General features: G+C 35.6%; 1 protein-coding gene across 1 annotated transcript in view; it reads left to right on the top strand.

Moving 5' to 3' along the window:
* The window catches only part of CSMD1 (CUB and Sushi multiple domains 1), a 994655-nt gene that overhangs the window by 805554 nt on the left and 175740 nt on the right, over positions 1 to 13361 (top strand). The window contains exons 24-26 of the mRNA XM_088530602.1: positions 2484 to 2675; positions 7932 to 8058; positions 10429 to 10631. Of these exons, the coding sequence (XP_088386728.1) occupies positions 2484 to 2675; positions 7932 to 8058; positions 10429 to 10631 (522 nt within the window). The remainder of the gene's footprint in view (positions 1 to 2483; positions 2676 to 7931; positions 8059 to 10428; positions 10632 to 13361) is intronic.

Here is a 13361-nt window from a genome sequence, read left to right as displayed (position 1 = left end):
TGTCTGAAAACTGAGCATGTTCATTTCTTTTCTACAACAAAGTTAAATTGGAAGGATGTGTAAAAGTTTAGCACACTTGTTTAGTAACAGAGTAATGCTAAATTTCTATAATGCATTTGCATTTGTAGTTGGTGATTTCCATTTTCTGAAGATAACTTGTGATTATATGTACTCTTTCTGACACATAGGCTAAACTTCTGCTTGTAAACTGAACATTGTGAGGGAATTAGTATGAGGGCTGAAATGTAGTTGTCTCTATTGCTGAAATGTTAGGATCAGTCCTAGCATGGTTTTAGTTTGGGCCTTCTAGCACTCTCAAGCAATCTTGGGCAATTTAATAGACAATATGAGTAAAAACCATGGCCAGTAGAAAACTATTGCCAGTTGGTGGCTTAGGGATAACCCTACTCTTCTTGGAGATTAAGAGAATTTAAGATTATAGTTTTGGTCAGAGCATGCTAGTAGGTTTACAGGTCCTGACATTCTTTACTCTAGAAGCATAAAGATACCGGTTCTGCGTGATTGATAGAATAACTTTTTGGGGGATGAGATTTCTTTCCTGTAACTCTATATGTTCAAAATTCTGACCAAGGTTTTATATAAAGAATTTAGGCTCTCTTTACAGTAAATAGGAAAAAATAAATACCTTCTGGAGAGCAGCTCTGCGGAGAAAGACCTGGGTGTCCTGGTGGACAACAAGCTGACCATGAGGCAGCAGTGTGCCCTTGTGGCCAAGGCGGCCAATGGGATCCTGGGGTACATTAGGAAGAGCGTCTCCAGCAGGTCGAGGGAGGTGATCCTGCCCCTCTACTCAGCCCTGGTGAGGCCACATCTGGAGTATTGTGTCCAGTTCTGGGCCCCACAGTACAAGAGGGATGTGGAGCTGCTGGAGAGAGTCCAGCGCAGGGCCACAAGGATGATCAGGGGCCTGGAACATCTGCCCTATGAGGAGAGGCTGAGGGAGCTGGCCCTGTTCAGCCTGCAGAAGAGAAGGCTGAGAGGGGATCTAATCAGTGTATATAAGTACCTCAAGGGAGGGAGTGAAGAGGATGGTGCTGGTCTCTTTTCAGTGGTGGCCACCAACAGAACTAGAGGTAATGGCCACAAACTGAAGCACCAAAAGTTCTGCATGAACTTAAAGAAAAAAATTTTAACAGTGAGGGTGACAGAGCACTGGAACAGGCTGCCCAGAGAGGTTGCGGAATCTTCTTCTCTGGAGATCTTCCAAACCCGCTTGGATGCCACCCTGTGCCACGTGCTCTAGGTGTCCCTGTGTGTGCAGGGGGCTAGATGGACTCTAGAGGTGTCTGGGCCAATGGGATCCTGGAGATCATCTGGACTAGATGATCTCTAGAGGTCCCTTCCAACCTTAAGCATTCTATGATTCTATGATTCCATAGGATGATTTGGCTGACTTCTAAGAGTTGATTTGTCCTTTAGAGACTTGTATTTCTCTATTGACTATGAAAGTAGCCTAAGTAGCTCAAAGTTACCCTTTCATGTTTAGAAGCAGGGTTAGAAAAGGTGAAACCCAGCCTTTGAGTCCAAATTGTGAAAATAATAAGTTTGATGATATCATTACAAGTGAAATAGGATTACTTCTTTGTGATTTGGAGGTACATGATTCAGAAATCCAAACTATACTATGTTAAAAAAACAAACAAAAAAACAAACAAACAAAAAATAAAAACCAAAAAACAAAGACATGTCACTACACCGTGAACAAAATGACAATTTCTGTCAAGTTCTGTTGATTTATTTGTGAGATTCACAGGACAGTTGCACACAAACCTCAAAATTATGCATGATCATAAATCAGTTGGTATAGTATATTTAGTTAAGGTAATGGAATTTGAACAGAAATGCTAAGAAAAAAATATCTTCTGTTTTCAGAGGACTCACTTGTAAGATAGATTTAGCTTTTTTGCAGAAGGAAAAACAAGGTGTTAGATACTCTTTCATTTTTCCAGGAGAACGCTACTTGAAAATGTTCGTAAGGATATTTCTTCATATGGATTAGAGAAGAAACCGTAGCATGCTGTCTTGATACTCGCATGGATGAAGTGACCTTTGTGTTTCCTTAAATTCCCTATATGGCCTATGGTCTGTGGCTTGGGTATGGAGATTAGCTCTCACTAAGTGCTAGTTATAGGACTGATATCACTTCCTTTCCCGTGAGTAAAGAAGACTACAACAGTAGAAGAATTGTAAAGTAAAAAATTTCTTGCTGAGCTTTTAAAGCAGTGCAGATAATATCCTTCCTTCATTAATGTCATAATCCAGTATCAAGGGAATAGTTAGTTCTTTCTCTTTCAGTTTCCAGTATTCCCATATTATATGCAGTTTATCTCTAGTCACTGTGGACACATTTAATCTACCTGAATCATGAGAATATAATTGGGTTGCAGTTCACTAACATTATATTTTGTTTGATATTTTGCTCTGTGTCTTTTCTTCTTTTTCCTCTCCATTTCTGTTTGCAGGTTTTGATCTAGTGAAGTGTGAAGATCCTGGCATACCGAATTATGGCTACAAAATTCGAGATGAAGGACATTTTATAGACACTGTCATTTTATACAGCTGTAATCCTGGCTATGCAATGCATGGTAGTGGTATTATGACCTGTTTAAGTGGAGACAGAAGAGTCTGGGACAAACCTTTGCCAACTTGCATAGGTAATATGGATTGCGGCAGTGAAAGGTTTTTTGTTGTTGTTTGTTTTGTTTTTTGATCATTTTAAGTGTCTATTTCATCTGTTGTGTAGATTTAATCTATGGCTTAAATTTTAAGTTAAGATATGCTGGGGACATTCATTTATAATATGCCTCACTATGAAATGCATTGCTGACTAGCAGTGGCTAAAAAAAACTTTTGGGTAAGGGTTCTGTTTACATTGAACTAATATATATATATTGTGTATTCACAAGTATAGGAAAAATGTATGTATGTCCTTTGCTGATACCTGTTCTCATAAACTCTTAAACTCCCTTCGATGCCTCCGGTTTTCCAGCACCAAACACTTTAACTGATAATAAAATTAATGAATCACTTAGTTTTCACTAGGATTAAAGTACTTTTTTAAAAAATAGTTTGTTAATTTGCTACTGCTTTTGTTCAGATGATATCCCAGATCTGGGATGCTCTCACAGGCAGTAATAATAAATCAACTAGAAATTATTTGAGAATCTCATTAATATGAAGTTAATTTCTATTTTCTGTCCTACACTAGTGAATTATTTGGTTTACTTGCTCAGGAGTCGCTATTGCCGCAGTAGAATATCCAGTATATCAGACTTTAGAGGTAGACTGTTTCTTAAAACACTACATCTTCAAATCTCTGAAAATTTGTTTCATTACAAACAACCCAAATATTAAATGGAGAAATACTGAGACACACCAAAATAACTGAAAACCAGTACAGCTCACTATACCACTACAAGACAGTTTCTTTCTTTCACTTCTTCTTTCCAACCCAGCAATTTTCAGTGACTTTGAGGCGTTCAGCAAACTTCACATGCAGCTCCCCTGAGAGCTGGGAAAGTAATTCTGTGTGACTTCTGAAGCTTAAGGTTTTTTGTTGTTGTTTTTTTCCTTTGCCAGCCACAGGCAGTGCACCAAAAATCTCAAGATTCTCACCTGGCCTGCAGCATCCCTGCTTGTTACCTCTCCCCTATACTGGGTGCTGCATTGTCTGTCATGGAGCTTCCTTCTGCTGAACACATTCACAGACTTGCAGTCTGTAAAGAACAAGCTCTCTTCCTTTCAAAGATTCACCTTAGTGAGAAGGTGGGAGCCAGAATAACATCAGTGGATGGCATTTCTGCTATCAGTAGACAGTTTTATTTCCCAGTTGATTCTGGAACTATATCTGTTTTATCTGTTATATCTGTTATTGTCTATATGTATTATAGGTCAGAACATCTCCTCACAGTTTTGATTTAAAGAAATCCCAGACTTTTTCTACATTCAAGTCCTCAATTGAATTGAGTAGCCTTCTTTTCTCTTAAAAGGTTTCCCTTTTGTAGCAGAGAGACGTAATTAGACCTTGAGTATCCTTGAGTATCTGGTTTTGCAATTGCATTATCAAGTATGTTTTCTGCATATTTTGTTGCTGTTTCAGGAATCACTGTACTAAAATCTATTATTTCTTGAGGATCTCACTTCATGTTTTACTGGAATTCTGCCCTGCTGTTAACAGAATCATATATATATATATATTTTTTTCCTTTCCAACAATTGGCAACACCATGGTTGAAAAGACAAAAAGCAAGAAAAAACTCTATATACCTTGTGCATACATCTGAATGCAGTTTTTTACTTGCTGTCCTTTTTTGAATCTTTAAAATGAGATTGGGGGTGGTCTATTTTGTATAATCTCCTTCTTCCCATTTCTTAATAAAACTTTTCTGAAACACATTAAATAGCTAATCAAATGTTGACTATTTGCTTTCTGACAATGTAAAGTTTTCACAGCTAGTCTGTTAATTTCAGTAGCTTATTGCTGTGTTTCCTACCTTTCTGTGCTCAGGAAAATGTCTTATGAAGATCCCTGAAAACTCGATTAATCTTTGACAGATCATTTCATTCTTGGCTTTGAGTTCTACAGATATCATCTTCTTTTCTTTCTTCAGGTTTATCCTGTGCTATCTTAGTTATATATCCTTTTCTGTGTCGATCTGACAGGCTTCTGCTTTTCTCATTTCTCAATTCTATCCTCTGCATAAGAGCTGTATGGTTCTATGGCCTTACTGTCCACTTTTAAAGATCACTGTCTTACATGGTGTTCCAGATGGGCTCGGGATTCGGCAATAATCATGCCAGAACAAGGTGACTACATCGAGCATTTGTTCAGGTGATAGCACATAAAAGAAGCAAAGAAAATGCTAAAAGAAAAGGGATAACTACTCATGAGGTGATACCTGCCAGCGGGATACTGGGCCCGAACATCCTCTCGAGCTGTCAGATCAGAGAGAGAGAGTTGCTGACCGGCTCCCGCAGAGTCAGCACAGGCCTCAGAGTTGGGAGTTTCTCCTCCCTGCCTCTCTCCGCACTGTCCTCTCTATGCCCGGTGCATCCTGGCACGTAGGGTCAGCCCGACCCAGGAGGCAGCCCGGGGGGCGGACAAACCACCTCTAGTTGCACAACTCTCCCCCCAGGTGCGCAGGTGTGCACACCAGTCGGGGGTCCCAGCCCCCAATTCGGAGGTCCTGCCTTCCTCCTCTTCTTCCTCATTTCTGGGTGTTTGGTCTCCCAAGCTAGTTTGGAGGACGTCTGCGGTTAAGCTGGCTACAAGCCCGTCCGAGCGGCCGGCTTCAACAGGATTCCAGGTGGGGCTGCCTGTGAACTGGGCTGAGCAGCTGCATCCCTGCTCCTTATCACTCAGCCTAGGCAAGCAGACATCTTCTTTCTCAAGGTCTGTCCTCTGCTTCTCACAGGAGACTTTTATGACTCTACATATCACAGAAATTTCCATCTCCAATACACATGGGTGCACATACGCTTCCAAAAGACTGCTTTCTTACCTCAACTCACTTTCATTCATTGTACTTAGGGTTCCAGAGGGGTCTTTTTTTTTTCTTTTTTTTTTTTTTTTTGTCTTTTTCACGTATTATGTCTTATATCAACATTTGATACTTGCTGCTGTCTTCAGTGACATGTACAATGTCTACAGTGACATTTATCAAATCATCTTTTCAGTCAGTTCAACTTCATTGGTAAAAAATTCCAAGGCCATAGATAGACAGGTTCCGCATTTCCTGCACTCAGCCATTTTACCGATACACTGCTATATTGGTCTTAGCATTTCTTTTCATCCTTTTTATTTTGTTCCAATCCTTAATGAAGAAAAGGCAATTCCTCCAATTTGTCTGAGGTTCTTTTGCAAGTTTTTTTTTTTTTTTTTTTAAAAAGTCTTTTGCTCAGATCAGCCCTGCCATTCATTAAAGGTTAGTGCCTAATTTTTAGTTACTACTTTTCTCTTAGCCTTGATCAAAAGAAGAAAGCATTATGCCTGAGTCATTTTATGCAATCTCATAAAGGCATTGCAAACAACTGGAAAAAAAAAAAAAAGATTCTCTTCTGAAGGAGCTTATTCTTGAAGAGCTTCTTCTGCAAGTTCCTTTAGATTGGCAGCTGATTTCTATGAGTCTCTTGCTTAAGACATTCATCATTCAACACATTCATTTGGCAAAATTTCTTGACTTTCTGTTATAGTCTATTTACAATTTACAATTAAAAAAAGAAACAAGCAAAAGAACCTAATCACCTGTCAATCTCTTCTTAAGGTAATACTTTATGTAGTGTTTTCTTTGAGATAATGCACATTTACTGCATGTTGAAAAAATACTTTTTTATTGTTATTATTTATTTTATTTTTTGGATAGAGTCACTCCAAAAAACTTACTTCTCATTTGCTTCTGAAGTGATTTTTTTTTTGATATGTAGTATCTAATGTATCTTTGTGAGGTCTACATCATATATTTCTTTTCTGAAGAGGTCTTCTGGGAATTTAAAAGCCAGTTAATTTGAGTTAAAAAGAATCTGTCTATTCTGAGTGCTTTGGTAAACACAGTAATTATCTCAGTATATTTTTTTTTCTTAAGCTCAGATCTCTTTCAAGGGGATTATTGCAGTCAGAATTTTCCTACAAAATCAAAATTAGCTGAAATTTTAAGTAAAGGTTATATTTGAAGAACTTATGTTGAAAAGTAGCTAAATCGTTTATAATTTTATCTTTCTGCTGTGGTTCTATAAATCACATTTAGTGAGTGACTATAATGGCAGGGTAGGTAAGTAAATCAATCATCTTATTTCCCCTACAGTTATTTTCCTTCCTTGTAACACCTTGGTTGTCAGCAGTGTCTCAGTGGCATATGGAAGGCCGATTATTTGTCAAGGGTTGTTACTGGCAAATCATCTGGTCCCACTGCCATTCTTCTTTCATTGTTATGTGTCTTATGCTCTCATAGATAACAGTGAACAAAGCATTCCCATGGCAGTGCTTTTTAACTTCAATACTGGTCACACTGTTAAGGTAACTAAAGTAGGAGTTCAGGGACATCACTTGACTGTGGAGTCAATGATACACTGCCTCAGTGGTAACTGATTTTGCTACACAAGAGTTTCACCAGCCTATCTCCTTAAACTGGCAAGTTGATTGCATGTTACTCTAAATAAGCCTAGTAAGCTTGATCTGATTCTGGATGCTTTGTGCTGCAGTAACGTGTCTACACAAAGAGAACGTAGTTATGATAAAAAATGTTGAAAATGAGGTAGTGCATACTTTCAAATCATAGCTTTCTGATTTATTCTCTCACTTGGTGGGCATATGGCATTTAAATATTTAAATACCTAAGGAATTTACTGGGCAAAACCAAACTGTTTTATGATGGAATTAAGCTTGAAGGCATGTATAACAACTTGAAAGCATTAAACAAAAAGCACTTGGAAATAAGAAAAATAGAAAAAAACGTTTGAATTTCAAAACCAAACTGCATGAACTCTTAATTTCAGCATTCAGTGGTAGTTTAAGAAGACAAATATACTAGATAAAATATCTTTGAGGTCTTTAAACATGCTTTTTATCCGTTATTGATGATAAAAGTGTGCTTTCCTAGTCTCAGTTTATCTAAGTGTTTCTTTTTGTTCAGTAAAATACCTTAATCACAAACCATGTTTTTTTTTTTATTTATTTTTATTTTTATTTTTTTACTTAATGACAGGGCAACAATGAAGTCTTTTGTATGCGCATTTTTAAATCATGCACATATTTTGGTTTGTATGTATATGTTCTGGTTTATAGCATTGTTTCAGAGACAAGCAAATATTTTACCTTTTTAGAAGACAGATGTGAAGCAGAGAGAAAAAAAGTGAAGTGCAAAATACTATGGTCTTACAAAAAATAAACAGTACAATCCTTATTTATTTTGTAGCTGAGTGTGGTGGTCGAATTCATGCTGCTACATCGGGGCGCATTTTGTCTCCAGGTTACCCAGCACCATATGACAATAATCTTCATTGTACTTGGATTATTGAAGCAGATCCAGGAAAGACAATAAGGTACATAATTAATTAAGTCAATTCTATTGTTGATTTCATTGTTTTGTAAATTATATTCGCTGCCTAAGCTACTCATCTTTTCTCCACTATTTTATGTTTATTAACTACTTCATACATTAATAAAGCGGATGTTTGTTTTGCTGTGTTGTTCCTCTGTGGAACCTGGGTGTCTACATTGTACAAAAGACAGCTAGGCATCTAACTTAGAACTGTCAATTGCATTAGATAATATGGCTTGTGGTAGAGTTGTACTGCTATGCCTTTTTCTAATTGTCAACCAGCTAAAACATTAAGATGTCGTGTGGCTGCAGATTTCTTCCTCTGTGATGCCATTTTTTAATATATCTTACTGCAACAATGCAATGACCTTCAAGGCAATAATTAGTAGCCCTTCATTGTACTGTAAGTATAGAATATAATTAATCAACACTTTCTTTTTTTAAAAAAGATCCCTCAAGAAAGCATGAAGTGCAAGATTGTCTGCTAGGAGTGTGATTGCACAGGGACTTGGAACTTGCTGAGTATCTAATAGAAGTGCTTTTTGGTCATGAATGATTTGGTCTGATAAGGGTTTAACAGTTAGCAGCAGCCAGAGATTAGCACTATAAAGCCTTATATACAGCTCTGAAGGGTTTTCATTTATCATTACTGCTCCCTTCTTTTATAGCGTATACTGCATTCTGAAGTATGTAACATACACTTTGTGTATGTGACTGAAGTATGTAAGTTACAATGTATGTAAGTTTCTTATAAGCAGGTGAATGGTAAGGCCAACAACATTTCAGAAGACTTTGGAAGTAAACATGAACAGATATAAGTGAATACTTAATAGTTATCTATTAAGATTAGATTAGGACTAGAAGATTTCTCCAGACAATAGGAAAGGGAAGAAATTAGAAGATTACAGAATATGAGGGAAACACAGGTAGTGCCTAATTTATCAAAAAAGGTAGACATAATAACCGTTAGGATGGAATCAAGAGCTTTTATTTCTATAATAATTTAAGGGATTGAATCCCGTATAGAGGGATTCAAGAACTCCAGCTGAAGGAAGTTAGTAATGCACAAACAGAACTTTAAAACAGTCTTCAATTTGTCATATTAGCATGAAAAAAATAGCTAAATCACTCAAAGACTGAAAGGAGTATCAATAATTAAAGCTTGTTTCATCTCATCTTTCCTGCAGATACTTGCAGGAAATAATGCAAATGTTTCTTCCTGGTGAAAAAAACAATGTAGCAAAAATGTTAAATATTATTCTAATCAAAATAGATTATCTTAATTTCAGTGGAGAATTTCTTGAAACTTCCATATTTAATGATAGGCAACAGAGATTAGTTTCTTACTGCAATGGAAGAAAAATACGTGTAATGTCCCCGAACAGTATTTCTTCAGAATATTATCTCTTTGAGCAAAAGGTAAACAAATACTAAACTCTTTCAATAATCAATTTATGCGAACAACCATTTTAACTGATCATCAAGATGTACTATCAATTCAAGTCCATTCACTGAAAGTTATTTTCCCTTTTTTTTTTTTTTTTTTGAGTGATTCTGTTTCACTAGACCAAATAATGAATTTGTTCCATCACAGGAGAATTCAATTGGTTATTTTTATTTGAAGGACAAATATGAAATTAATGATGAATAAAACAAAGAAATATCAACATGGTGGTAATTACTTACTAGATTTTTTCAGAATTAAAAACATAAGCAACAACCAGAACTTGAAGGCACTGCCAGTATTTTGAATACAAAGATTACATTGTTCAATCTAATATTTTAAATGGAGATAAATACAGATTAGAGTATTCCATTTCAGTCCCGTTACAGTTTATGAATTTTGGCAGAAGGCAAAGGTGGGAAAAGATTTTTTTATTCATACATATATATATATATATACAGGGAAAAAAAAGGCAAAACTTACAGAAATTCCTGGGCTATACATACTAACATCTAGTAGAAGACAAATGGTGATCAGAAAGAATGTCATTTTCTTCTAATCCGTTCAGTTCAGTTAATTTTAAACAGTTAGTAGCTTTGGCATCTGTATTTGTATAACTAGAGGAAAACTTTCATCACATCATAGTTCTTAACCCTTAAAATATCTCTGATAAAAACAATTAATAGAACAAGTGTGATATATCATAGTGGATTTTGCAGTTGCAATGCAAAGAGGACAGAACAGAATCTCTCCTATCAAATCATCTCATCTAACTGGAAAAAAAAAAACTTGTATCACTTCTCAACCACCAGTGTTTCTTCAGAAATAGCATCTCCAAATTTAGAACAATTTGGGAATGATTGCTCGGACTTTTATGTAATTATGTTTCATGAGTAACCCTTTTTTTAATCTTTTAATATTTTGCAGTCTGCATTTTATTGTTTTTGACACTGAGGTTGCTCATGACATCTTGAAGGTATGGGATGGGCCTGTTGAGAGCAGCATATTGCTGAAAGAATGGAGTGGCTCAGCTCTTCCGGAGGATATTCACAGCACTTTCAACTCGTTGACATTACAATTTGACAGTGACTTCTTTATCAGCAAATCAGGCTTTTCCATTCAGTTCTCAAGTATGTATATTGTTTTTCATCTCAAATACACTCAGTTTTTATTCCAGTATACAAGAATTACTTGCTTTTTTATCTTAAAACTTCTTTACTCATTACAAAAATATTAGTGTAATTATTACATGTATTTATGCTAAACAGATACTATTAGGATTTGTTTGGATTTCCTTTGTATCTTCAAGATTTCTTAGTCCTTAATTTACACAGCAACCTCACTATTATTTTATTATTACTTATTTACAAAACCAGATGGATTTGTACATGCAAAAATTTTCTTTTGAACTGATACTTTTATATAATCTTCCCAGTACTACATAATGATATCTTAACTCCTATGTGTTTGTATTTTGTTTTTCTTTTTCTAATCACTACATTGGTTGCATATTGGATCATTTTTATGATTTTAGCAATTTGTGTGTACACAGTAAAAGAATAGCATAAATCTGTCCTTTTTCAAAAACCTTAAAAGATTTACTGCTAAGTTAATCAAATAATTTCAAGTTTCATCTTCAGGTCTAAAGTAAAAGCATGTCTGTACACAGAATAATGTGATCAATATGGTAAAACTTGAGTATGTGGGATTTTTATGTTGTACTGTGATTGAAGTCTTAAAGACTGTAGGTTGGACTGCAGAGAGACTATATCACTGTCTTTGATTCAGTCATTGTATCTTTATATATTTATGTTTATGTAAGGGCATATCTATTCAGGAATGTAGGAAAAGGAAGATGAATTAATAAAAGGAAGTGAACCTAAGTGTCTTATTTCAGTATCCCTAATGGCACTAATAAGCTGCCAGTCCTGTTATTTCTCAATGAGGATATCTACTCACCATTACTGAGAGAAGACCAGGGGGGTTGCTGTTCTCTAATGCATTTTAATTTAGCAGCTTACGTCATTAAGTTTATTTTTTTCTGGATATTGTGGCCAAAAGGAAAGAGTGTGATGAGATATTGAAAGCTTTAAAGTATCAACTAAATAATAAGAGCAGATTTTTTTTTTGGGGGGGGGGGGAATTGCTGATGTCCGTGCTAATACTGCTTTTCAAGCTGTGTGTACATATGTGTTGAAAGCCTATCAGTTAATCTATAAATTAAGCAAGGAAGAAAATGTGTAATTTGCTAGACTCATCAACATAATTAGTGAAGTATATTCTTTTGAACGTTGGTGATGCCTATAGTAAATAGGAGAAAGGGAAATGCTCTAAAGAGTGAAGAACTGATTTTGTCAGCCTATTGTAACACCTGATGGATCTGTTCAGGGATCATAATGGCCAATTGCAGTGTTTGTCTAACTTGGATTATTAGGAATTAGTGGTAAGGAACTGAATTTCTTAGCTCAAATTGAAGAAAAATTATAAAAGAAATTCGGGTCACGCTGCTTGGTAAGTGTAGTGTTGTAATGTTTTATTTTTTTAATTGTAAAAAAAAAAAAAACTCAGTGCAGACAATGGGCAATGAACTACAGATATATGAGAATCTTTGCATGCTCTGCATTCATCATGTATTCAATCTGTATGTCAGCTTAGGACAAAGCTGCACAAATTATTTTCAATAATTTGTTGAATTATTGAAATTATTGAAAATAATTTATGCAGCTTTGCCCTAAACTGACATACAGCTTGAATATTAAAAATAATTTGTGGAAATTCCAGAAAATGTAATGATTTATTGCAAGTTCTCTTAAGATAACTGCTCAAGTTTTGAATCCTTATGTCATTTTTAAAGTATTTTCAGTGATGTACTTATTAAGGAATATATTTTATTTAAACATGAGCTAAAAAAAAAAAAAGAAAGAAACTGGAATGCCCATATTACATATACCTAGAAAGAGAAGTGCTGTGAAAGGATAGGGTAAGAACAGAGACAAAATGATGAATCACATACTCAGGACGAGACTTGATAGATCAGAAAATATTGCCTATGAATTGCTCTAGTTTATTGTATATGTAGGTAGAAATGCTTTTTTTTAAAAAAAAAATGGCTGAAGCTCAAATAATGTTTAGACAATATTAAAAGTCCATTTTCTTGCCCACTCAGCTCAGCATGTAGAACACGAGGACACTGAGTAGAGCGTTTATGTTAATTGCAGTCAGCCTAATGCTTTTCATTAAAACTTAATTACCATTTAATCATGCATAAAAGGACAAAAATGGAGTTCATTGTACAAAATTGACCTTTACTCTGGGGGTTAAGTGCATTTAAACTATGTATAACAAGCTAGGGATGTCAACCTACTCTTTCTTGTCAAGATATAGAATGTGAGCACAGGGCGGGTCTTGCAAATTTGATACCTGGCTTCTTTTTTTTCCCTAGATAGCCCAATTACTGGCAGTAACCTAACCTTGCTTAGTTCTGTCCTGAGTGTCTACGGTAAATGGGATAAGTTTCCTTTTTTTCCTTGGAAAATATATATATAAAAATATATATTATATATATATACGCATATATATATATAAAATCAGCTATAGGTCTAGTTACTCCAAAAATGTTATTCTAATATTTAGTCTGCAGACTAAATCTGAAACTTCTAGACATCTAAATCTAGCTGAAATTAATCCTAGCATTAATCCTAGTCTAAAATTATGACTTGGTTTCCAGTTTTTAGTCCATTTGAGATGCCTCAGGGTAATCTGCTCGGTCTCCATCTACCAGTGTAGAAGGTTACAGCCCTTAGGTCATATCTGCTAGTCGCGTGTAGGTATTTTGGCTACTGCAGGACACCTTAAATGAG

The sequence above is a fragment of the Tinamus guttatus genome, unplaced genomic scaffold, assembly GCF_059628265.1.
Source record: "Tinamus guttatus ecotype Peru unplaced genomic scaffold, ASM5962826v1 Tinamus_guttatus_pri_ptg000383l, whole genome shotgun sequence".
NCBI classification, from domain to species: domain Eukaryota; kingdom Metazoa; phylum Chordata; class Aves; order Tinamiformes; family Tinamidae; genus Tinamus; species Tinamus guttatus.
The sequence above is the reverse complement of the archived record's forward strand: the minus strand, read 5'-3'. Positions and strand labels throughout refer to the sequence as shown.